At 43.1% G+C, this 25,396-nt stretch overlaps 1 protein-coding gene across 1 annotated transcript in view; it reads right to left on the reverse strand.

Annotated features, from left to right (window-relative positions):
- The window catches only part of lamc1 (laminin, gamma 1), a 125,123-nt gene that overhangs the window by 16,581 nt on the left and 83,146 nt on the right, over nt 1–25,396 (reverse strand). Inside the window, exons 3-14 of the mRNA XM_042334965.1 lie at nt 18,188–18,318; nt 15,393–15,559; nt 12,753–12,941; nt 10,045–10,162; nt 8,742–8,840; nt 6,022–6,158; nt 5,709–5,831; nt 4,861–5,050; nt 3,338–3,450; nt 2,817–3,038; nt 1,146–1,334; nt 289–534 (exon numbers count right to left, since the gene is read on the reverse strand). Of these exons, the coding sequence (XP_042190899.1) occupies nt 289–534; nt 1,146–1,334; nt 2,817–3,038; nt 3,338–3,450; nt 4,861–5,050; nt 5,709–5,831; nt 6,022–6,158; nt 8,742–8,840; nt 10,045–10,162; nt 12,753–12,941; nt 15,393–15,559; nt 18,188–18,318 (1,924 nt within the window). The remainder of the gene's footprint in view (nt 1–288; nt 535–1,145; nt 1,335–2,816; nt 3,039–3,337; nt 3,451–4,860; nt 5,051–5,708; nt 5,832–6,021; nt 6,159–8,741; nt 8,841–10,044; nt 10,163–12,752; nt 12,942–15,392; nt 15,560–18,187; nt 18,319–25,396) is intronic.

Below are 25,396 nucleotides of genomic sequence, written 5' to 3' on the forward strand. Positions count from 1 at the left end.
AAACTACAGGGGTATGGAGGAAAAAGGGGCAGGTAAATGGGACTGAAAGGTTTGCTCTTTAAAAGAGCTGGCACAACACACGATGGGCCGAATGACTTCCTTCTGTGATGTAAATTTCTATGGTTCGCTGCATCTAAGTTTAGGAACTCGATTTTCACTGAATTAAGTACATTTAATGTCATCAGTGTTCTGAGACGTTACCCGGATGAAGGGTGCTATATAAATACAAGTTGTTATTTGGAAACATAGAAGGCAACATTTGGTATGGAGACCAGCAGGGAAGCTTACGTTTGCATTTCTCAGCTGGGTTTGGGGTCAGCGCGTGTCCGTAAAAGTCCTCTTTACAGCGGTCACAGTAGAAGCCAGCGGTGTTGTAGATGCACTTCAGACACTCTCCTGTCTGACGATTGCAATTGCCCACGGCATTGGGGTCGATGTTGTCGCTGCACTGGCATACCCGGCAGGGTCTCACTGGTCCCTCTTCCCCCAGTGGGTCTCCGTAATACCCATCATCACACAGCTCACACCGTTTACCTGAGGGAAATCAAACCAAGCTTCAATCACCTTAGCTACTGAATGCCTGTTCCCCAACCTTACACCAACAATTGAAGGCAAAAATGTTGGGACATGATTCTACACTTAGGTCCACTTCAACTCAGGCTACAATAGTTTGCACTTCATTCTAACTTTGGCCTACAAACTATTATTGGTTCATAATAACTATTAACTTGGTTATTTAACCAATTTCCATCTGCTTCCAATAGCGAGAGAGTACCCTCAGACAAATAAAGGTATCAGCTCAGTTGGTAGCACTCTTGCCTCTTAGTCAGAAGGCTGCAAGTTCAAGCTCAAGCCACCCATCAGGAAGATGGATTCTCTAAAGTCATCTAACCCATCAAATTTCACCAAAAAAAAAAAACTTCAATCAAATCACCACTTAAACCTCCTCTGCTCTGAGCAATATAACTGCAGTCAACCCAGCCTTCCCAAGGTAGATCTCAACAGATAGATTGGTGCTGGGGTTTGTAGTTGCTGTGCATTAATGTGATGTTCATCCAATTTGCACAGTGAACACATCCAGAGTAATCAGTGCGGTGGAGAACGCCGTTCGTTTAACAGTGACGCTGAAACCAGGAGAAACTCACCAGTGGTACCCGCAGGGCAGCTTGTACACACCACTTCCTTGAGTCTTGGTCCCACTGCACAGGATGACCCACTTGGACATGGGCATGGCTTACAGTCCACTGAGCTGCCATAGGTGGAATCACCATAGTAGCCATCCATACACCGCTCGCAGTTTGGTCCAGCTGTGTAGTCTCTGCAGTAACATTCTCCTGCAACCAGAAGGGGCAAATTATGCAAAGATTTTCTATATCTCACACGCATCTCTGCCAACTGTATTTTGCTTTAGTTCTCATTGTTGTGTTAAGATTGTTGAAAGCAAAGAGTGAAAAGCCTAACTGTTGGGTTAAAAACTGAAGGGCATCAGATACTGCACAGGCTTTCAAAGGTAAGTGGACCACAGACTTCCTGAGTACAAATTAATATTTCTCAGAGAGAGGGTGAGGAAGAGAGGAGCGAGAAAGAGAGAGTGAAAAAGCGAGAGAGGGGGTGGGGGGGAGAGAGAGAGAGAGAAGGGGGGAGAGAAAAAGAGTGTGTATGTGAAAAAGAGAGAGACAGTATGGGGGGGGGTTGGCAAGAAATAGACAGAGAGAGAGACATATTGAATATCTTAACCTAGGGCTTCACACTAATGTGTTGGGAAAAATGAATCCCGGGTTCGAAATAGAGACTCGACAAATACCAAATATGGCGTGACACACCTTTGAATGTTTTATTTCGATACAAAGCAGATAATATCAATCATACAATACAAAGAAAAATAAAGGGTCCAAAAAGCACTGCTAGAATACAATGATTATATCAAAGTATAGCGATATACTTGACTGTATTGTATTAAAAACACATTGGTTACCATGCAGTTAAGAAATACTCAGTTTAAAGGAATCAGCAGCAGCAGTTCTTTGTCTTCCTTCTCTTGAGCCTGAGCAGCTAAGTGATATACTCACAAAGTTATGGTGTCCCTCTGATCTCTGCTCCCGTACTGCCTATCTCCCTCTAACAGACCCTTTTTATACAGGTTTTGGGGTTATTTTTCCCAAATTCAGCACGTCTCTCCTGACCTTTTGTCTGACCGGACAACTGATGCTTTTCTAAAACATCTCCTCCTTTCAGTTATCTCCCTTAAGTCCTGTTTATGCAGGAGGCCCATAAGGTCGGCTTCAACCTGATGCATCAAGGAGACATCTGTCTCCTAATCTCTACTCTTCCAGCCTTGCTTCTTCCTTTCTTCTCATTAACTCATACTATTTGGTCTAGTTATGATGAACAACCTCCCAACTATGACATGTACACTGGACCAAAGTTACCTTGTTTTCTTCCAATTTCCCTCCTTTAGCCAATGTATGCATATTTTAAGCACACATCTGTCTGTTACCCCAGCTGGTGTTTCTCTATTTCTTCTAATTGCTTCTTTTGAGATTCTGTCTGACTATTGTCCTGATTCATTGCTGACAACCTCCAACATGCACCATTTGAGAGAACCATATTGGTACTTCCGTCAATATGCTGCCGATTCTCCACAATCAACAATATGGATTAACATAGAAGAGAAAAATCTGTTTTTATCATAACCCTAACGTACATTTTATATTGATACCATTGTCATACATTTTATATGGATACCATCTTCTCCCAACAAGTGGCCTCAGTAAGGAAACACATGGCAGCTTTGCAAACAGCCCTTTAGCACTCACCAGTTTCAGGATCACAGGAATCGCTGTGTGCATTGCACATGCAGGGCACACAGGGACTGAAAGGGCCAAGGCTAGGATTCTCTCTCCTGTAGCCCGGTGCGCACTGCTCACAGAACTGTCCCTGGTAAGCGGTTGGGCACGTGCACCTTTCCACCCACAGAGCGGGGGACCCGGGCCCAGGCCGAGCGGTCAGCAAAGCCACATCGTCGAGGTGGCCAGGAGCTGTGGTGGAATAAAGAGAAGTTGGGTTCGGAGACGCAGATGATGTGAAACGTTTTTACCTTTGTAAACCAAGATATTTTTGCTGATCAGGTTATTATTGAATACATCACAAATTTACGTTTGCATAGCACCTTTCATGTCAGGAGGATGTCTCAAGGCACTTAACAATCCCGGCTTGGCACCCGAGCTGGGGGTGGCAGCTAAAGAGGATTGGGAAAGATGACTGAAAGCGCTGTCAAAGAGGTAGTTCTTGAGACGCACCTTCACAGCCAGTCTAGATCGCAAACTGGGAGACTTACTATTCTCACTGTATGTGCCTCGTATCTTGATGCCCGTCAGGTTATGGAGAAGCCTCTGAAATTCAAACGAGGAAAGTAGTGGCCTCCACGGGTAGCTCGACACTTCATGGAGTCTGGAAAGCAGGGAAGCAGGGTTTAACATCCACTTTCTTAAAGCAGTTCCAAAATAAGAGTGTAAGGTTATATATATTTACAGTGGCTCAATATAAACAGTTAGAAAAACATTCTTCAGCATAACAGACTGCAGATAAAGTAGGTTCTTAGAGGACATGAAATTGACTTATGATTAAATCGATACTTCTATCTATACAGACCCTGGGTGGTCCGATATAGAGAGCAAGACCACCATGTGTCCACTCCTGGGACTTGGCCTTGAATTCAACGGAGGCACATGGGATGAACGTGATTCTATTTTCAATCAGACAGAGAGAGAGCACGAACATGAGATTTCTTTTCTATTTTGCTCCAATCTCTCCACACACTGCACTATTCCCAACCAGATAATAAGCACGCTGATACCACATCGCTGCCAGGGCAGGGGGACAACTGGTCAGTGTAAAAGCAGAGAAGGACAAGTTTCTCCCTTACTGTAAGGGAGACGGTGATGTGGGAGGGGGTTTGACGGATTGTCTGGCTTTGCTCAGCTCCTTTCCATGATAGAACAGCTTAGATCAGCTTAACTATGTGCCAAATTAGGGCCTCCAGGACACTCCCCACTCACTCATGCACTCTCTGGATACCACATTTGCTTAAAGCATCTCTTCCTTTGGGTGTTTTTTTTCCAAATGCAATTGCTCTTTGGACTTTGGCCGATTGTACCTTACATTCATGGTGCAGATGACGCACGGTACACAGAACGCACATACTATATGGTGCAGGACAATGAATGAGCCTTGCAGAATGGATTTGCAGACATAGCCCTGGGCAGATACCAGTGCTAGGTTTGCTGCTGCATCTGCTCACCAGGCTGGTGTCTGGCAGTGTGCCACATGTTCCTAAAGTCCCGTGGAGAGTATTAAATATACTAGTCTTTGCATTTGGTATAGGTCCTCATCACCCTGTCAAGACGATTCAGAACACTTCACAGAATTTTTACTGTAAAGTGGGGTGACTGTATTTTGTAGGCAAACACAGCAGCCAATTTGTGCATAGCAGTGGCTCCACAACAGCCATGAGTGAGTGACCAATTTTATATGGGGGATTGTTGGCGAGGACACCAAGGGAAACTCCCTTCTCTTTTCAAACGGGGTCTTTAACTTCCACCTGAACAGGCTGATGGGACTTCGGTTTAACATCTCATCCGAATGACGGCACCTCCGAGGGACAGGGCTCCCTCGGCACTGCATTGGAGAGTCAGCTTAAGACTATATGATTCCAAATCCCGACGTGAGGCTTGAACCCGCAACCTTATGACTCTGAGGTGAGTGCTACCACCTGAGCCAGGCTGACACCATCAATCACATTACGAGACGTAACCAATTTCATGCTAGATCTATTAAAAGTTTCATTAGATCTCATTTCACCTGAAGGTGTAGATCTGCGGAGTTTCTGTAGGATACTGGTTTCCCTGTGCTATGAGGGGAACAGTAACTCTTAAGCCTGCCCCCTCTAGGATAAGATCCTCAGCTGACAACCGTGTATCTCTTCGGTCCATGTAGAAAGTGAAGGAGAGGTTCTGTCCATAGCTCATCAGCTGATTGCCCAGAAAGTTTCCTTTAAATGAGTGAGGAGGAAAAAAAAAGAACATTTAGAATTATAATAATAAGAATCTTTCCTAATATTTGAGATAGCACCATTCACAGAATGTGCTTCACAGGATATATTGGAAAGTGGAGTGACTATTTTTATGTGGGCAAAAGTATGCAAGCAAGTCTTTTGAGAATGTAAAAACTGGTGCGCTGTCCAGCCGGGAGCACTCTCCCTGTAAAAAAAAATCAGCTCGCAGAGTTGTACATCTCCAAGTTTCATTGATGTTCCAAACAAGCTGGACAGTTGGGCACAAAGCCTTGAAATTACAGCAAATCTGCCTGAGAGTTACCTCATAGCTTGTTCAGCTCTGGGAAGACCCCTCTCATCAGCATCCCAAAATGCATAACCCTTATGTTAACAAATGCAAAAGGGTGAAGCCCTGAGCAGACCCACTAAGAATTCAAACCCAGAGTCGAGCCCTTTAAAGTGTTGGGAGAAGCTGTCCAATTTTACATCCGGTGCATCGTCATTAGGTGACCCTGAGCTAACCTTGGCAGCAATATGTTCTGCGAGACTCTCATCAACACTGGTCTTGGCTACCAAGCAGCAATTAACATCAATCAACTGCACACATTGCCTCTAGAACAATACACCACATTGTGCAGATCCCGAGTCCACATACCGGGAGCAACATAGTACACTGGTAAGTAATTGTTGGAGGTCACGGAGATGTCGTGGCTCATTGGGGACCACTGCAGTGAAACCTCACCCCCATCCCGCTGCTCGGCCCTCCATCCATCAAGACCTGCAGATGCAAAGAGACAAGTGTGGGCACTGCATGAGCCACTATACAATTGAAATGAACGTATTGGATTCCTGCAGATTTGACAAAGGGATCGCAGATTCTACCAACAAAATTACCTCTGAATTTTTCCATTTACAATCTTTTGCAATACTCTGATAAACGCATTGGCAACTTGAGCATCATTGTATACCTGTATCAAAGCTAGCTGTGATCCTGTGCACGCTGTAGTCCTCTGCTTTACTGCAGACAGATGAATGTCCAAAGCAGAAACAGGCTGTGCAGCCATGGGGATTTGAGGGCTCCAAGTTGAAAAAGCCAGGCTTGCATCTGTGGAATCATTGGAAGGAAAAATAAAATTTCTCTTATGATACATTTACTGCTAACAATTTGGATAACCGGCAGCATAGATTTACACGGAATTCAGCATAGGCCAATCAGCCCAACTAGTCCATGTTGGTTTCTATACTCCACATGAGCCTTCACCCCTTCTAATCTATTCTCTTATAACTCTCTATTCCCTTCTCCCTCATGTATGCATCTGGTTCACTCTTCAATAACATCAGTTTCAGTCAATATCTGTTTTATAAAAGACTTTGAGGTGGATGATTTGGCTAAGACAGAGCTAAATGGCTGGTTACCAGGCTTCCTTTCATCATTGGACCTTTCATGTAAAACAGGACTCGGGACAAACGAGCAACTTCATATCAAAGTAAATTTTGGCTGTTCAGGGCAGAGGAGCTGAGTGAGAACGCCAAAAAAAACTAAATGGAAACCACAAAATGGACATATCCCCAAAGGTTCCTGCTCCATCCCTCAGCTACTGAAGATCAGCATCAGCCCAACTCCACTGCATTTTGAAGTGCAATCTGCATCAATGGATGAAAAATGAAGAGTTTCCACAATTTACAGTAGCAAAGGGGAAGCAGGTATCAAAACCCCCCACCTGACACAGATTGAGATATTCTGGATGCTAGGATTCCGCACACTGTACTTATCCTTTTGGCCATTCACAAGGCTGAGAGCCATGACAGACTCACAGCTTTCTAGCTACTACAAAGCACTGCGAATGTGTTCATTTGGATCTTTAACTCCTGACCTCGTAATAACCTTAGCTTGCTGGAGCAGCAAAACTACAGTCCTCAAACATAGGTTTGTCTGTTTGTTGTATGATCCAAGGAAATGGCTCTTTTGAAGTCCTTCTTATGAGTAAATGATAAAGCTCAAACCATCAAAGGTGTCAATATCCCGAGCTTTAAGATCACTTGTATTGGTCAGGGGCCCTTAGGTGCTGGAGCGCTGTGTCAGCAGACACCTTGAAGCCAACGTGCCAATTGAAACTTTATGCCTTAAAAACTTATGCCCTTGCATAGGGGACTTTCCAGCACCCCATCTCGTACCAGGGCCTCCCAAGCATGTAACAAAAACAGAGAGAGCTGGGAACACTCAGCAGGTCAGGCAGCATCTATGGAGAAAGGAAAGTGAGTCAACGTTTCGGGTCCTTGACCCTTTGTCAGAACTGACGAAGCGTGTGTTAGTTAACACATTACTGCAACATCTGTAAAAAGACAGCAGGCCATGGAAGATAACAATGCTTTCTCTCTTTTTTGGCCAAATAAAACTAGGCAGAGCCACCTTGTCTGATCCTTTTGATATCGGTCAGGGCCTTGAAGGACTAAAAACGCTGCCTGGCACTGGGTGAACCAGAACGCACAATCATTTGGATTTAATATTAAAAAAAAATTTGCATTTGGCACAGGAACTTTCACATCAGAGGATGTCCCAAAGCACTTCACAGGATTTCCTGTACCGACTTGGTGGAGCAGCGAAACTACTGTCCTCAAACATAGGATGATCCAAGAACGCAGCGCTTTTGAAGTCCTTCCTACCCCTCTACGTGGAGTGTCTGTGTATTTAGGCTTGAACCCACAACCTTCTAACTCAAGAGGCCTAGGTGCTATCAAACTGAACTAAGCTGACACATGATTTCAGACCCAATACCAAAAAGTGAAAGTTGATTGAGGGAAGGAGCCTCATCACTAAGGATTATTTTACAGCAGTCCCTTAGTCTGGCTTGCTATTCCACAAGGTGGTATAACAACTTGCATTTATACAGCACCCCTTAAAAAGAATAACATCTTGGGAGTACATCAAAGGTATTGTGTCTGACATTGAGCAAGGGACAAGGGGAACATGACATTGAGCATGGCTGAAGGGGTTGGTTTCTATGTGGGATTTAAAGAGGGATTGGTGAGCGGTGGGTGGAGATGATGAGATAGAGGGAGGAAGAAGGTCTAAAGAGTGAGGTGTGGGGGAGGGGGGCATTAGATTAGATCAGCATTCCGAGACACTGCCCCACCGTAGATGGTGCTATATAAATGCAAGATGTTGTTGTAGATGCTGATGAAATCGTAGCTGAAGGACGAGAAGCTGAGAGAGAACAACGTTTTTAAATCGACTGGAATGTAAGCAGAGGAGGAGTTGCTCGGTGCAAGAGTGAAGAATGTTCACAGATTCTCTCAGAGCCTGAAATTCTTCTCTTCCCCCCATTCCTCCCCTGGTCTTAGCCTTCAAAAATAAGATTTTTTGTAGAATTTTCAAAAATGATTAAACGCAGTTTTAGATTTGGAAGTTGCTGTTCTGCGGCTGTTTCCCCGCTCCCCTGCCTTCTCCCACTCACCCACCCAACCCCACCCCAGAACCGATGGAAACAGCTTTCTGAATTAAGCTTGGATTTCCCACATTTCCAAAGCTCTTATGCGCAGAGGGGCATCAGCACACAGATTGTTTCCACCCCGTGGGATGCGGAGGATGAACGAGTGACATGCACTCGCACAGATCAGGTTCCTCAGTGTTCACGGCAAGTTTCCAAGACCCGATTGTTGGCATGAACTCCCGAAACATGACCCTTACCTCTCACAGTTGAATCCTTCAACATTATCCTTGCAGATACAGCGTCCCGTATCAAGGCTGCATTCCGCTGTACTGCCAGCTGGGTTACAGGCACACGGCCTGCAAACAGGAACGCAGCATTAGAAACGGAAGGGCTTTTAAGACCTTGAAACACTAGCCCCAATTAGTACGGATTGTCTATGAAACCAATTCTCAGTGGTTGTATAGTACACTGGAACACTGGAAGATTCAGTATCAGATCATGCGAGTTATATGAAGATGCGTACTGTCTGCCTATTTGTACACTGAAAAATATCAGTGTCATTTGTATAATTAGCACCATAGCATAAAAGCATCAAATTCAATATGTAGGCAAGCTCGATTCAAATATAAAATCTAACACTTTGAACACGGCACATTCACTCCCCTTATAAAAGTTTCCAGATTTGAACACAGCACTTCAATATGCAACTTGACCACGAATGGTATACGAGGTGAAGGTTTGGAGGGGTATGGGAACAAGGCAAGGTAGTGGGACTGAATGAGAATCTTGCTTTGAGAGATGCCACAGACTCAATGGGCTGGATGGCTTTCTTCTGTGTTGTAAATTCCTATGATCCTATGAATGGCCCGCCCAACACCCTTGTGCTCCCTGTTCACATTTTCATTCTCAACTTGTGCTACAAGCGGAATGAAAATCATGCAGTTTTGTTTTCCTGTTATGTATCTTTTCGCCTTCCCCCCATCTATGTATCTTAAAAGTATACACAGTCACTACCTCCTCTCCATCTTCCCACTCAAAACATACTCAACTTGTTAAAACTAAAGTATGCAAATGCACACAATTCAGGATGGCGCCACGAAAGTCGAACAGCAACAAGTTGTTGTGCTGAGTTAGTTAGTTTCTGGGGCAAAGGTTAGGAGATACAATTGGCTTCAATGCCCCTGGGCAAAGAAAGAAAACCAGTGTTCAAGGTTCTTGCTCCAGATCTCTATCCAGTGACCTCTGATGGAACGAGTACCTGTGGATTCCTGACTGTTGCCTCAAGGGGGTGGGGGGGAGGGGAGAGGGAACCAAAGAAGAGATAACCCGACAACAGTAGAGGAGAGTATTAAATAATAATCATTGCATTTGGTACAGCGCCTTTCACATCAGGAGGACATCCCAAAGAGATTGCACGATTTACCATGGAGTGAATCTATAGTTGTGGGTGAATGTGGCAGCCCAATTGCACATAGCAATGTCCCACAAACAGCCATGAAACGAATGTCCCGATTTTTTGGGGGGATTTTTCAGCCAGTCCAGCAGTTTGCATGTAGTTACCTGCAGCCCGCCTCAGTGAGCGAGTGGTAGCCAGGCTGACAGCGGTCACATTTATCCCCCATCACTCCAGGCTTGCAGCTACAGCGACCGTAGTTATCACACTGAGTGCTGAGGGAACCTTGAAAAGCAAAGACGCAGAAGGAATGCAATTTGTCTACTTGGAAAGAATGTCCGATTTTTACCTGGAGGGTGGAGAAGACAGGGAGGGAGGGAAGGAGGGAGGGAGGATTGGAAAGTAAACTGATTTCATTTCAAATACCAATGCACTGTTGCAATACTATAAAAATTGTAATGTTAATAGTTTGACAGTAGGTATCCGCCATTCACTGCCATTCTATTTGGGAAAGCAGCATCACCTGGGAAGCTATTTCCACTGTGAAAACGCCAGCTCGCCAGTTTCCCAAAAGACTGCTCATTCGGGAACTTTTGAAAAACAACAACTTGAATTTACATAGCGCTCCTAGTGCAGGGTAGCATCCTAGAGAGCTTGACAATGGTGGAGCACGATGCCGAGCTGGGGAAGGTGACCTTAGGTGAAGAGGAAGATCTCCTGAAAATGGGGAAGTATGCGGCAAAGCGGAGGGAATGAGTGTTCCAGAGTTTTGGAGCGTAGTGGCTGAAAGCGCGGCCACTGATGGTGGAACGGAGGGCACGAGAGGCAAGCAGGAGTCCGGAGCCAGTCGAGTGGAGGCAACAGGAAGTGGGTGGCAAGTAAGCAGGTAGGAGAGGTAGGGAGGTGAAAAAAGTCAAGTTGACCGGATCACGGCTGAACTTTACGAAATTCAATACGCCAACGTTTGTGAGCAGCTAAAAGTCATTCCAATCTGCGAAAGACAAAAGATGCAAAAAAAAACCACCTAAAAGCCTGGAGCAAAATTGTGTAATAAAGGGACAATCTTGGGAATTCAAGGAGAGATTCTTCCTCTTGCTCCCCCCACCACCAATTTACTGAATGAACCCAGAGTTGGAGAATCTGTCATTTAGTCGTCGGGAGGAATTTCAACTACGCTGTCCTGACAAGTTACATTTTGACAGATTTTGCAGCTGCCCAAGCCCATTTCCATCATAATAATATTCCAAGGCAGCCCAGGAGCTGTTTGTAAAGTGTTGTGAAATTTTAATGATACATTTGAGTGGATGTAGTGACAAGACGGTGCAATAAATGCACAGCTGAACTGGCTGATGTGTCTTCGCACAACACCTCTTGAAAGCAATCCTTTCCTGAGATAAAGTCGCTTATCAAGCTTGGAGAGGGGCCAATCTTTTTAAATAGAATTGAATGAAGTGACTAGTTCACTGTTTATGGATACATGTATTAATGTACAGACAGCCTCTGGCATGTCCTGGCTTTATGTAATCGTGGAATGTTTAAGCACAAGCCCATCATGTTGGTGCTGGTGTTGGGAATGGGAGTAGAACCTGTTTCATGTTCTCCGCTCACCCCAACCCATATTGGTGGAAGAGCTTTCAGCCTTCTGTCCCCCCCACTCTCTGGAATTCCAACCCAGAGTCCCTCCCTCTCCACCTTTAAAACTGACCTTAAGTATTTTAGTTCACTGTGCCTTTAGTCATCTCCCATCCCAACCCCCTCTCAACCTTCCTCAGCTATCCCCACCTTGGGCACCCATTTCCACTTTGCAAAGCACTTTGTGGCTTCTTCCCGACATGAAAGGCGCTGGATATAAATGTAAAATCACTGTGAACACTGGAGCTGTTGGCCCCACTCTGACTCTCCTGCTCTTTCCCCGTGCACACTCAATTGACTGATTCTTTTAAAAACAGGCTCAGGCTCAGCTGTTGTTGTGGCCCTGCATTCCAATCTCCAACAATCCATATACAACAAAACTTTCATACTTCCTTCCAATAACATGGATCCCATTCCCACCCATCTCTCTCAATTTACACCCACTGACTGATCTGTGGGAACGTGCATGAATTTACCCTATGAAGCCAGTGTCAGTATTTGAGAATTACTAAGAGAAATCAGTGTTAACAAGTACCACCATTTCGCTGCATACTCAGGCCATGTGCATGATTGAAAAATCCTTTCATTCCAATAGCACAGAAATAGCATTTGCGAATTTCGAGATATTAATGAAAACAGTGCCACTCATTTCAAGACACTGGATGGGCAGGGCTGAAAGTTCAGGAGTATGCTCTAACACTGAGCTTTGGACTTTAATCCTCTACCTCTCGAATGTTGGATTTAAGTATCACATTAGACAAAGCTAAATGTTCTAATGTTAATTCAGCACCTTTGGCTCCAAGGCAAACCGCAATGTGTGCGCGTGTGCACTCAAGTGCAACTTAATACAAATAAATGCACAATGCAGAAATGAATGCAAACAGATGGAATATTGAGCTCAATCGGCTAAACTAGCGGGGTATGGGGGAGAGAGAAAAGAGAAGGGAATTCCTACGTCTAGCGCTTACTCGAGCACACCCATCTGGATTCATTCCTCGACATTATTAAACGCTGTTTCTCAGTGTAAACCAGATAAACAATCCCACATTTACTCCCAAGGTTTCCCACCTCTTCCAAAAATACTCCTTTAAATACAAATACAAAAAACTCACTTAGAATCCCATAAACTTTAAGCGGACCTTTCGCCACCTTGACTTTTACGACGGACAGCGGTTTTAAATCGGAACATAGCGCCAAAAGCAAGCCAGTAGAGTAATTCTCGGGGTTATTACAAAGTACTCACCCACTAGGCTGCAGTCGCAGGACAGGCAGCGAGCGTTGGGGCCCTGCCGGTAGAATTCGTCTCTGCACCTCTCGCAGTTGGGGCCATCGGTGTTGTCGATGCAGTTGCGACAGTGGCCACCGTGACCCGTGGCTCGGTATAGCTCTGGGTCAAAGTAGCACTGGGAAGACTTGTCATGACAATTGCAGGCTGACGAGTGAGAGGGGGAGAGAGAGAGAAAAAAATCACCAATCTAAACACCATTAATCTCTTCATTGTGTCACCTCTACAAATCAATACACCCAACACTGGTGCCAAGCTAGTATTAATAATAATGCTAATCATTGTTACATTTATATAGCGCTTTTCACATGAGGGGAACATTCCAAAGCGTTTTGTAGGATTTGCTGGAAAGTGCAGTGACTGTGGGTCCTGTGGGCACAAGGCTAAGCACCTTGGGATGTGAAAGGCTCTGTATAAATATAAATTTGTGTATAATATTGCATCCGGGTAATACCAAAAAATAAGACCATAAGACATTCCAGATCAATTCACTCACAAAGCTTAATCCCATCGGATGCACGTATACATGCCACACAGAACAAAAGATTTCTGTAAAGTAATTTTGAGGTTTTGACCAGAATTGAGAAGGTGAATAAGAAAAGTGCTGGTCTGGTCTTTATTTGCCAACAAAAAACATGCAATTGCTGCAGTTTTTTTTACAGTAAATCCAGTGAAGTGCTTTGGGATATTGTCCCAATGTGAAGGATTCTTTACGTTATCAAATGTAAGCATTATTATCAATAAGTTAAAGCATTCACGTTGAGAGGATGAAAGCACTTCACAGCAATTGGGAGAATTGTTTCTTTACCAATTTCAATAGTAATTTTAAACTTTAAAAACTATGAAGTTATGCTTCAATATTCTGCAGATATGTTATACAGTGTCGATAAAAAGGTTTTTGGGGGGCACAAGGCTAAGCACCTTGGGATGTGAAAGGCTCTGTATAAATGTAAATTTGTGTATAATATTGCATCTGGGTAATACCAAAAAATAAGACCATAAAACATTCCAGATCAATTCACTCACAAAGCTTAATCCCATCGGATGCACGTATACATGCCACACACAACAAAAGATTTCTGTAAAGTAATTTTGAGGTTTTGACCAGAATTGAGAAGGTGAATAAGAATGTTTTGTTTTTATTTTAAGTCACTACCACTTTGTCCACAGGTTTAGTCATGTTGTGATTCTCAGAGGCTTTCCATAGCATCTTGGTCACTAGACCTTAACAAATCAACTATAATAATTTCTTACACCGCAAACCGCTTCACAGAATATATTGTAAAGTGGAATGACTGTGTATTTTGTGGGCAAAACAAGGCAGCCAATTGCACACAGCAGTGTCATCCCCACAAACAGTTGTAGATTGAGTGACCAAATTTTATTTATTCATTTTGGAGGGATTATTACCTCAGAAAACGATCCGCGAATCTATTAACAACCTGGTTCCTACTGTTACTAGGTAAACAGAGGCGTGTGGAGTAAGGAAACTCGCCTAAGGTTTCACCCCGCCCGGGAATTGAATCCAGATCTTATCGTTTGTGAGGCAAGTGCTCTACTCAACACATTGGAATCCACAATTGCTGGCATCTTCAGAGCATTAAACTCAATTACGCCCACCAATAGCAGAGCCAGTTGCGTTTCCCACTACATTTTTAAATCATTCATTGTGGCTTCACAAGCAATCCTCAGCAATAAATTACGTAGGAACAAAACCAGAACCTCCGTCCCTCTCTCGCTTTGATAACCCAAGCCTGCAGAAATCGCCAGGAAACCCATGCAATTGATTTCTTGTGCAAATAACTGAAAATGCGAGTCTGGCAAATAATAAAAACTCCCCCTTTACCGGATGACATTTTCTCGCTATGTCATTCCTATGATGCATTTCCTTGAATTCTACCCAAGATTACCCACCAACCCAGTTTAATACATATATATTTTTTATTTATTCTCTTTTGTGAAGTCTTTTATTATCTTAAAAGTGGTCATTCATTTTGTGGCCGATACTCCTGTGCAGTGCTGGGGGGACACTGGCAATGATTGTCTTGCCATCCTTCGGGTGAGACCTTAAGTCTACCTGTTCAGGTGGGTGTCAAAGGATTGAGGGGAGTTTCTTCCAGTGTCCTAGCCAACAATCTTCCAAATAAAACTGTCCTGCACTTTATGGCTGTTTGTGGGACATAGCTATGCATAACAAATTGGCTGCGGAGATCAGCAACAAATACAGTTACGACGCTTCACAGTAAAATCCTGGGTATCCTCCCAACATGAAGAGTGCTATCTCAAATACAAGTATTACTTTTATTAAAAAATAGTTTTTCTAAAAGGATTTCTGTTTGGTTGGGTGGAGGGGAACTAATCTCATATAAATGAAAAACATTTTCATTTTCTTACCCTTTGTAGTAAGGAACAAGGCAAGCTGGAAAACCTCTGCCTGGTACCCTTGCCAGGAAATGCTCTCTTGGGTGAGATGGGTTCTTGACCACAATTACCCAAATCGGGATAAACAAGTGGAATAGATCATTTAGTGCAAAGCAGCCAAATTTGCCAACGGGCCATTGCAAAGGATTAGAAAGTTGCACTGGGGTCTGTACTTACGCAGACATTCATTTGGATTGTCGGCAGTGGCCCTACGCCAAGGCCGGTCATTGTAGAAAGGCTGGCATGCGTCACAGTCCACTCCCATGGTGTTGTGCTTGCAGTTGCAGACGAGTTTACCAAAATCATCCTTTAAACACTCGCTGCTGTGGCCGTTGCATTTGCACCTGCGAAGAGGGGAGACAGAAACCAAAGGATTCAAAAACAGCTGGCACTATCCACCCAAGGAACACAGGCCCTTATAACACAGATTTCAGTGAACGCTTACAATGGAAACACTGCCAAATAATCAAACCCCTTAGCGTGGGTTACATTCCATTGATAGAGGCTATTTAACCCTTTATTGCAACACGGAAACCTTTTCCTCCGCCTGCACCTCCCTTACTCTGAGCTGCTCCAGTGGGATATCGAAAGCTGTCAAAGATTTTACTGTAGTCAGGCTGTGATTTATTGTTGCAGTTTCGATGCGTGACTAAGCAAAACAGACTTGGGAAAGCCTTGGAACATTTTCACTGCATTGTCTCTCACTGCACCACGTTCTCACAGCGCAAAACCTTAAGTAGGAATGGGCATGGACAGAATAGAATTATAAATCGTGCCAGAGAAGTCCAAGAATAGCTAAGGCAATGTCTTCCAGACTTTTTAATTTAAAAACAGCTGAAACAATCTCACGGGTACACCCGGCTTACCGGCTACACAATAGTTATTATTTCCAAATTTCTTGAATTGAAAAAATATTATAAACCAGATTCAGCCCTCACGGAATTCTAATAGGTCGGTTATGATTGACGGATCCAGTGCAGCTTTTTTTTTAAATAATAAAAAAAATCCCTAAGTCAACTCAATAATCCAGAGGTCGACAGGAAATGAAAGCAAATGATCCGCTTTTAAATATTTTATTAAATAAAGTCATTTTTCAGCTCCAAGTTAGCAACACGGACGCTCATTGTGAGACCAACCAAATGTAATCTTGGGCTATTGATAAAATAAAATAGCAGGAAGACTGACGGAAACTGATAGGGGGTAAAATTTTTTTACCAAAGAGCAGTCCATGAAATGTTTAAAATGTTGACTTTACGTCAGCCTGGCTCAGTTGGCAGCACCTTGGACTCTGGATCAGAAGGTTCAAGTCCTCCTTTGAACCCACAACCTTTTGACTCAGAGTACTACCGACTGACGTGAAAGGTGCTATACAAATGTAACCTGTTGTTGTTGAACTACAATGGTACAATGACACAATTAAAAAGAGCAATTGGCAATCAATCCTTTCATTGATTGTTGATCAATTTTTTGGGGGGTCAGCCAGATGTCAGACACATGCAGAGATCCATCACCATATTTAAGAGGACCCAGAACGAACATACATTCTACTCATCGAAATTCCATAAGTATTGATCACATAATTGAGGTATCCTCCATACACATCATGTGGGATAGGCTCCATGGATTCATATTCTAACAGAGTTGAGCTAAAAAGCGTTTAACTCGGTGACTGTGGGGATGTGGCCGAGATAGGAAAAGAAATTTGTATTTGGGTCAAACTTTGGGTAACTAGACAATGTAAGGTATTAAGTTAATCGGCCAAATCTAATGCATTAATCAAACTAGAATGTGAGAGATCACCCGATCTCCACATCAACAAGGATTATTACAGCTCTGTGGAGCAATTTGGCTGCAGGGTCAGATCGGATGAATGGCTGAATTAGTATTCATTTCTTTTTTTTTCTGGATTTTTATTCGCCTTCGCATTTTAATCCAATTCTTAACAAAATCTTCATCGCGTATGCCAACTGTAGCAGTTGTTAATGCAGCTGAGTTCCTGAAGTAAACCCTTGGGTGAACGTACTGTTCTGGCACTTAAGGAGAAGCTGAAGTCAATCTGCTTCCTAAAGCTGTACCTTCACGAGTGTGCAACTGGGTATCTCTTGGAGATCAAAGGAGATGCTTGGATGAAGAAGGCCCTTCGGCCCATTTGATCTCATCCTCTAGAATACCCACCCTACTGTCTACCCATCATCAGTATCAAACCATTTCTTATCTGAGACCAGTGTCCGGGGCTTCAACCAATCTTCCTTGTAACCCGTTCCAGTCATTAAATACCCAGTGTGGATGCCTGGTTGTGTTAATTACCCGAAGCAGTGCAAGGAGACGCACACAACAGGGGCAAAAATGCAGAGCTACAGATGGGTTCACATACTATTTTTCTCGGAGCTCAAATTGTATAGTCCTCCAGTCAGTCCAATGCTCCACACACGGCACAAGCCAAGGTCTATAAATACAGCATCTAAAATCTAAACTCTGTAAACATATAGGGTTTAAAAGCCATATACTATAAACATACAATGGTTTAATGCAGTTCCGAGAAATGTGCCCTCTTTAAGTCCCAGTTGAGTTATTACTGTATTTAAGTTCCTATTAACGAGTGCCAAGTAACTGACGTAAAACAAGTAGCCAATTCTTTCAGTATGTGAACTAAATTTACTATTGTGGTGATTTAATGAATTGGACGTGATAACAGCAGTCTTCAGAAGCTACCATTTGGGTCCCAAGACTCGTAACAAAGTCTCAACCTCTCAAATTAAATCAGTCACAAGATAGATCAAGAGCTTTTTAGTACAAAAACGCCAGTGTTCAGTGAACATCAGCGATTCCCCACAATGTCTCTTCAGGTCAAGCCGTGCACTGGAAGCGAACTACATATCACAGCCTTAAACCTAATGACGATTCTGTCATTCCACACAGATTATCAGACAACCTCTTCAGTCTTGAGAGAAAATGCTGGTTTAAACAAATACCTTCCACCAACTGCAAAGTCCGAAATGGCGTAATAGTAAGACTTCAGCACCTTCGGGTCATTAAAAACCTCATCTCCAAAGGTGTTCAGCCTATTTAAGGTCACTCGGATGTCGGTCGCTGTCACCCAGTCCTGTGAGTGAGCAAAGAGTTACACGGGTTAGACATGTGCAAAGCCATGACGGCACACAATTACAATAAATCCAGACATTTCAACAACCATTCATACAGCGCCCTTCATGCAGGTTACAGTCTTGGAGCACTACAGAGCGGACGCCAAGCAAGGGCGAGGTGACCATAGGCGCAATCGAAGAGATAGGTCTTGAGGTGGAATTTAAGAATAGTTAAAAAGGGAACAAGGGGTACGGATTGAGGCAGGGATTTCCAAGTGTTCGGGGCCGCAGTGGCTGAAGACATGGCCATTTTATACAGCGTCTTTCAGGTCAGGAGGACGTTTTACAGGGCTTTACAACAAAGTGCAGTGACTTTGTCTTTTGTAGGCGAACGCTGCAGCTAATTTCCGCAGTCACTGACTGGGACCTCTGAGATTTGCCAGAATATGAACAGGGCGACAACACACTCCTGCTGCAAAATTTGCTTCTGGACATTTTCTCTCCTAATTTGTGCAGCAGACGAATTTACATCAGAGCATCTATGAATAAGTGACCCAAAACATTGGCCATTTGGCTCAATGCATCTTTGATGATACGAATAGTGAAGTAGCTAAAATAATCCTTGCATTTGATAAGTGTCTTTCATCTCAAAGAGCTTCACAGATTATACTGTAATGTCCAATGACAGTCCTCTGCGGTCAAACGCAGAAGCCAATTTGCACACAGCAACACCCCACAAGCAGCCAATTTTAACTAACCCTATGAGGAGAAGCAATTCACTCTAATACCACAGTAATTGAATTCCAAACAGGGAATTCTGATTCTAGTTTGGAAGCTCTTAAACATGGTGATTGGCTTCAGATTGTGTCAGAAACACCTGGCTGATTAAAAAATAACCTCTAATGCCATTCCCCAGCCTTTTTCCCATACCCTTTGAAATACTTTTTTTCCTGCAATAAGAAGATGGGTAAAACAAAAATCTAAAATCTCCTGTTTTAATCTCTGAGAGTTTAAAAATGGAGCAGATAAGAGCCAAGCCTTCCCCAGCCTCTAAATTCCATTAAAATGTAGCAAGCTAAACATATGCAGCTTGCGCATGCAATAACCAATTAGATTGGCTCTGGAATTTAAATTCCACTGCAAATAGAAGTTCAGAAAAAAAATCGCAATAATAATTGGAATTTTTGGCAATGTACTCCTGCCAGATGTGTTGCTGATGTGAATGAACAAACCACACAGTCCCGTGAAGCATTTCAATTTGTTTACTCAGCCAGCAGATAGTGTAACCAGCGTAACTAAAAAAGGGTATTTCAAGAAAATACCGTCTCGTCAACAATATAGCACAGGGACAGAGGGGAGAGAACAGACCTACAGCTCAACGATTGCCATTCAATAAAACACCTGAGTTTTGTCTCAGGGTGTGGTCCTGCCAGGGCTTGCCTCCAGAGATCCACCTCCAATTCACAAGACCCATCACCTCTTTCGATGATCGAAAAGATTTAAAAAAAGGTAACTTTGCAGCCAAAGTTGCACCAAAATGGTTTGACTTTACAACTCTTACAGCTGAGTGTGTATCACAGCAATACAAGAGAGAAATCCCATTCCAGCACATTAGATTGAGATGAACCCGCTATGAAAGACTCCAATCCCATTTAATTTGTCTCGTCCGTGCTACTCCATCTACAATACAGCAAACTTATCGTGGAAACAAGGTTACTTTTAATGCTTTAATTATCAAAAAACATTGTTCACTCAATCCATGACTGTTTGTGGGACACTGCTGGGCGCAATTGGCTGCTGTGTTTCGTCATAAAATATACATTCAATTCAGTTCACAATATATTCTGTGAAGTGCTTTGACACGACTCAAAGACGTGATAAGGCGTAATATCAAATGCAAGGACTATTATTATTTTCTTATCACCATCAAACGTTTCCAGGTATGTGCAGTAAAGAAGTCTTAAAACAGTTTGGATGGCCAAGTAAAACATCTGATTCCAATAATCACATCTGTGAACACTCAATGTTGATGTTTGCGCATATTTCACGGGATCGAACATTCACAAAACGGAGCTCGTATTCTGTGGCCCAATTGTCCCCCAGGGAGTGTTATCATCTTTCCAGAAAAGATCGAAACGCATCACAAATTCACCTCCAGAGTCTCTTCAGCATTAACACTGTGGGGCATTACTGTTAAGATAATTCAGCAGGCAAATATTACCAAGCAAATCAGCCTTGTAATGTATCCTCGTAAGGCCCAAAGCATTTAAACAGAGCAAATAGCGTTACACACAGGTATCCACCACTCCCGTGCACTCGCCCACCCACATCCTCTGAAAATTGAACTTAAGCAGCAATTATGCAGAACACCCTCCAGAATGAACATCTGTCCAGGTTGGGAAAATTTATCCCCAACAAAGTCAAAAACTTTAGGGAAATTCAAAACTATTAACAAATTAATTTTTCTTTTATAAAGACCCGAAAGTTAAGCAGTTCAACAAAATGTTGGAATTCACAAGAAACCTTCAGCACTGCTTAAGTGGTATGTGTAAGTCCCTTCAGAATAGGAAATTAGACCATGTAAAGGAATCACGACCAGCTCCCTTAAATACACAACTGGGAATACTCTGGCCAGAGGCTGTATAAGAGGTCTGACTGCATTAGAGCATGAATGTAAAATGGACAAATTAGCGTAGCAATTAGAATCAGACTAATGCCTAGCCAGTGGTCACACAATCAAAGTCATATGACCCGACAACTGAACAGAAGTTTGGGGTTATTTCTGTAGTTTTGTGGCATCCAGATGTTCTCCAATTTTAAATTGAGGGGTGATAACCAGATATTAAAAGTCTACATAATGTAAGACACACACACACATATTCCCACTTCTTCTGAAGACACACAGCAAGCCACATCGCCAATGATTTTCCTGAAGTGGACATTCTTCATCTGGGAGTCTATTCTGGGAATTGATCCCAGATTTTGACACCTTTGGGGATGCCTGTATTGCCTCAGTGGGAGTCATCACCAAACATCTGTGCGTGCACACACACACGCACATGTGTGAAGAGTCATGTGAGGAGGATGTGTCAAAGGGCTTCACAAGATATACTGCAAAATATAGTGACTGTTCTGTTGGCACACCCGACAGGCAATTTGCTTGGAGCAATGTCCCATAAACTGCCACAAAATGAAAGATGTCAAGACACCAGGAGAAACTTCTGACTCACTCATGAGGCGAGGGTTGTACCGACTGAGCCAGTCACCTAGAAGTCAGAAATCCATCCCAAAACATCAAGCACCTGCTACTGCTATCTGAGCTATGATCAACTAAGTCAGCTTAAACTAGGAACTGAGCCCAAGACCTTCCTGATTTGTATGATTCACTATCCACTGTTGAGTGTCTTTATGCAATGAGCCACAGGAACTCTTCCAATGCATTTCTTACCAGAATTTTTTTTAATATTTAAAAAAACAGCAACAAATCACATTTGTATAAGTGAGCAGTGCGTGTTTGGGAAGGGCAGAGTTATAATAATAATAATTGGACTTGCAGATTTGCAAGTCCAATCTCCACTGGAGGGAAATTGGTTAATAAAAATCAATGGCAGTAAACAGTAGATTTTTTTCCCTCCAATTATGAAGACTATACTTTGCACAGGAAGCATTCCCCTCAAGCATGCTCTACTGAATCCACGAGTTTGAAAATTATAGGGGAGGAGTGAGCGAGCCGAAAGCTGTGTAGAGTCATAATTAACACAAAGCACGTCTGCAATCCTCAATTTAAAAACAGCAGCAGCAATAAGATCCCTCCATCACCCAGCTCAGCAGCTCTCCAATGCCATCAGTACTCAGTGTTCACAGGTAAATATTCAGACGCCACTTATAAATGGGTAGGATTTAAGATGGAATACTGAGCTCTGAGATATCCTGAGTCTAAAACGAGGCGGCAGACATACAGGAGAGTCTGATCTAAAAGGGTCTTTGCACACCAGGGTGGCGAGAATGTGGAGCTCAAAGAGAAGCTGTGGTTTGAGTCAAAAACCATCAATGTATTTAAGAGGAAAGAATGCACACGTAAGGAAGGAGAGAATAGAGAAGTATAGGAGAAGGGATTAGGAGGGATGTTGGCTTGTGTGGAGTATAAACACTGGTCCAGACAACTTGGACTGAATAGCTCATTTCCATGTTGCAAGATTCTATGCAACTCTATGATACACAATGTATTTTACCAGTAACACATCTGGAAGAAAAACTAGGCAAGAACAATAATTGTGCTTTTCTCAACTCCCAACGGCACTGTAAGTATTAATCATCATGGATATTCAGTATGAAAATGCAGCACTTCGATCTGCTACACTGCCATACAGTGGAAAGTTCATCCAAAGGGTAACATCCATTAGTCATGCCAACTGGAGGAACTCCACTCCGAAAGCACATCACGATGGAACAAAGCCCCAATAGGAAGCACTCTGAAGATTTGCAGTGGATAAGTGCACTCACTGAACAGTGAAACACCAGAGACCAGGAGGGTCTTGGGTTAAGTTGTTGGTTGGGGTTGAGTTAATGCATCTCAGTTGGGACAGAGTGGGAAAAAGAGCAAGAGAGAAAGACATGCAACAGCTATGCTCAATGTCCTGGGAAAGGCAGGCGGAAAAATGAACAAGGACATTTTGTATTAAGGAATCCATTTGAAATCTCTAAGGATTAGAACCCCCCCCACCCCATCCCCACCATGTCAACACATGGTTTTCCATTATGCCCCTTTATTAAGTTAGTCTCCGTCTCCAGGTTTTTTCCCACACTCCGCCTCAAGTGATGGCGGTTGCCCGAGGCAGACAAGAATTCATACGAGTACATTCCGGTGTTTCAGCTTCCAGATTCCTTATACCACAGGTTCCCAGCGGCACAGGATATCCATTGCACATCTGCCCCCACACTGGGGAGATTACAGACAGATGCCACTAGACGGAACATCCACAATGCTGATCCGCCCACACATTCAGGCTTCAAACACTTGTCACAAGTTCCCACAGCACAGAATTCCCATAGTGAAGAACCACATTTTGTCTGCAGGTGATGGATGTCTGTTCACGTTCCTATTTAAATCTCACCAAAGAGGTTTTGATGATCCAGATTACACACTTTTTTAAAAAATATAAAATTATGATCAAAATAAAGTAAATTTTAGTTGAATTTGTTTTCTCCTCCAGATAAATATAATGGGATAATAGGAAAGAATCCTTGCCTCTGATATAGCCCTTTATTACAACAAAATGTCTAAAAGCATTTCACAGTAACTACTGTGGTGTAGTGATTGTATTTGTGGTGAATGCAGCAACAACATTTTTGTTCAGCAAAGTCCCGCAAAGAATGAGGAGGCGATCGATCAATTTACCAGAGGATTATTGGCCAGAAGACTGGGCGAAACTCCCATCTCTTTTCAAGTAGTGTCATGAGTAGGCAGACGGGACCTCTATTTCTTTCATCTGAAGGATGGAACCTTCAACAATCTAGCACTTCCCCAACACTGCATTGGAGCGTCAGCCCAGACCATTAGCTTCATGAGATGGTATCAACCCAATTATGAAAGCACTGCATTGATAGAGAAGAGGTCGAATTTCAGCCTCAAATGTTCAACCTGAAACTCACTCTAGGGAGTTGAAGCCAGCAAAGTCATCTGGACCTCAAATACAAGAGCATCCCAAACTTGACACTTTTGCAGCCGGGTTCCCGTTCAACTAATTTAGTGCACAGATTGAAGCGTTCACCACCTCATCTCAGCATTAAGAACGAAGAATTGTTAGATGAAAGAAGACCAAGATCCATCCAGTTCATCTTCCACCATCCTGGCAGTTGCATACAAATGTCATGTCCCAAACTATATGTTGTATCCCAGGATTTCCTTACTAAGGTACAAGAAATAGGCTCAACAATTTCTAGTCTAATCTACATCTCAAATCGTAGCAACCCCCACTCCAGCACCTCACTTACTGCAACCAGCTGTTCCTCAAACCATGCAGCAAGAAAAACAGTCTTTCCATAATACGGCTCTAGACTAAACCATGCCTCCGCACAGATTTAGATCTGTAGTTAACAAGCTCTAGTTAATGTTTTTAAGACCAAATCAGACAATTCCATCCTGAAGCTTTCTAAATGGCAGCTTCCGCAGTCGTTTCTCTTCAGTCAGACTCTTTCTTTAAATTCTTGGGGCTGTCTGAATTCTTTGCTGATTTTCCTTTTGATTCCCCTCTGCCCCACATCAGCAGCATTTCTAAGTCATTGTGATGGTATGATAGACTTCTGGTTGAGGAAAATAATTAGAACTACTTCTGTTATGGACGTCTCATAATTTTATCGTTCTTCACTTACATTAACGAGTTGTCATGTTTTATTCAACTTGTTTTGGGAGAGAGGAAATGTATTACATAGTAAAGGCACACATTGTCCCAGACTCCATGATAATAATAATAAAATAATAATCCTTGCATTTGATATAGCGCTTTTCACGTCGGGAGGACGTCCCAAAGCGCTTCACAGAACACACTGTAAAGTGAATTGGCTGTATATTTGTGGGCGAACGCGGCAGCCAATTGCACACAGCAATGTCCCACAAACAGTTGTAGATCGAAAATGACCAATTTATTATTGTTTTTGGTTTTGGAGGGATTATTATTAGGCTCTGTGTGGAGTAAGGAAACTTGCCCAAGGTTTCGCCCTGCCTGGAATTGAACTCAGGTCTCTCGCTTGCAAAGCGAGTGCTCTAACCACTGAGCTACAGGACTCCAAACTACAGCTACAGGACTTCACCTTTAGTAAACGAACAGGATAGAAAAAACACCAGTCAACCCTGGGTGGAATTAATACTGAAACAGGAAAATGTCCAATGTCCAACAGGGAAACATGTGGACAGTGTCACCTTAGGCAGTAGTTTCAGATGATATTGCAGTCCTGCTCTGTGGTAGAGATACAACAATTAGACTCATCCATTTCTGTTTGGAGCGACCACCCTGTGCTTAAACAGTGAAGGAACAATATCCAATCCCTCCATATCAGACAATGCATTCAAAGGATAAAATAGAATCAAAATCAAAGGGC

This window comes from Callorhinchus milii, unplaced genomic scaffold (genome assembly GCF_018977255.1).
Source record: "Callorhinchus milii isolate IMCB2004 unplaced genomic scaffold, IMCB_Cmil_1.0 Scaffold5, whole genome shotgun sequence".
Taxonomy (NCBI): Eukaryota; Metazoa; Chordata; class Chondrichthyes; order Chimaeriformes; family Callorhinchidae; genus Callorhinchus; species Callorhinchus milii.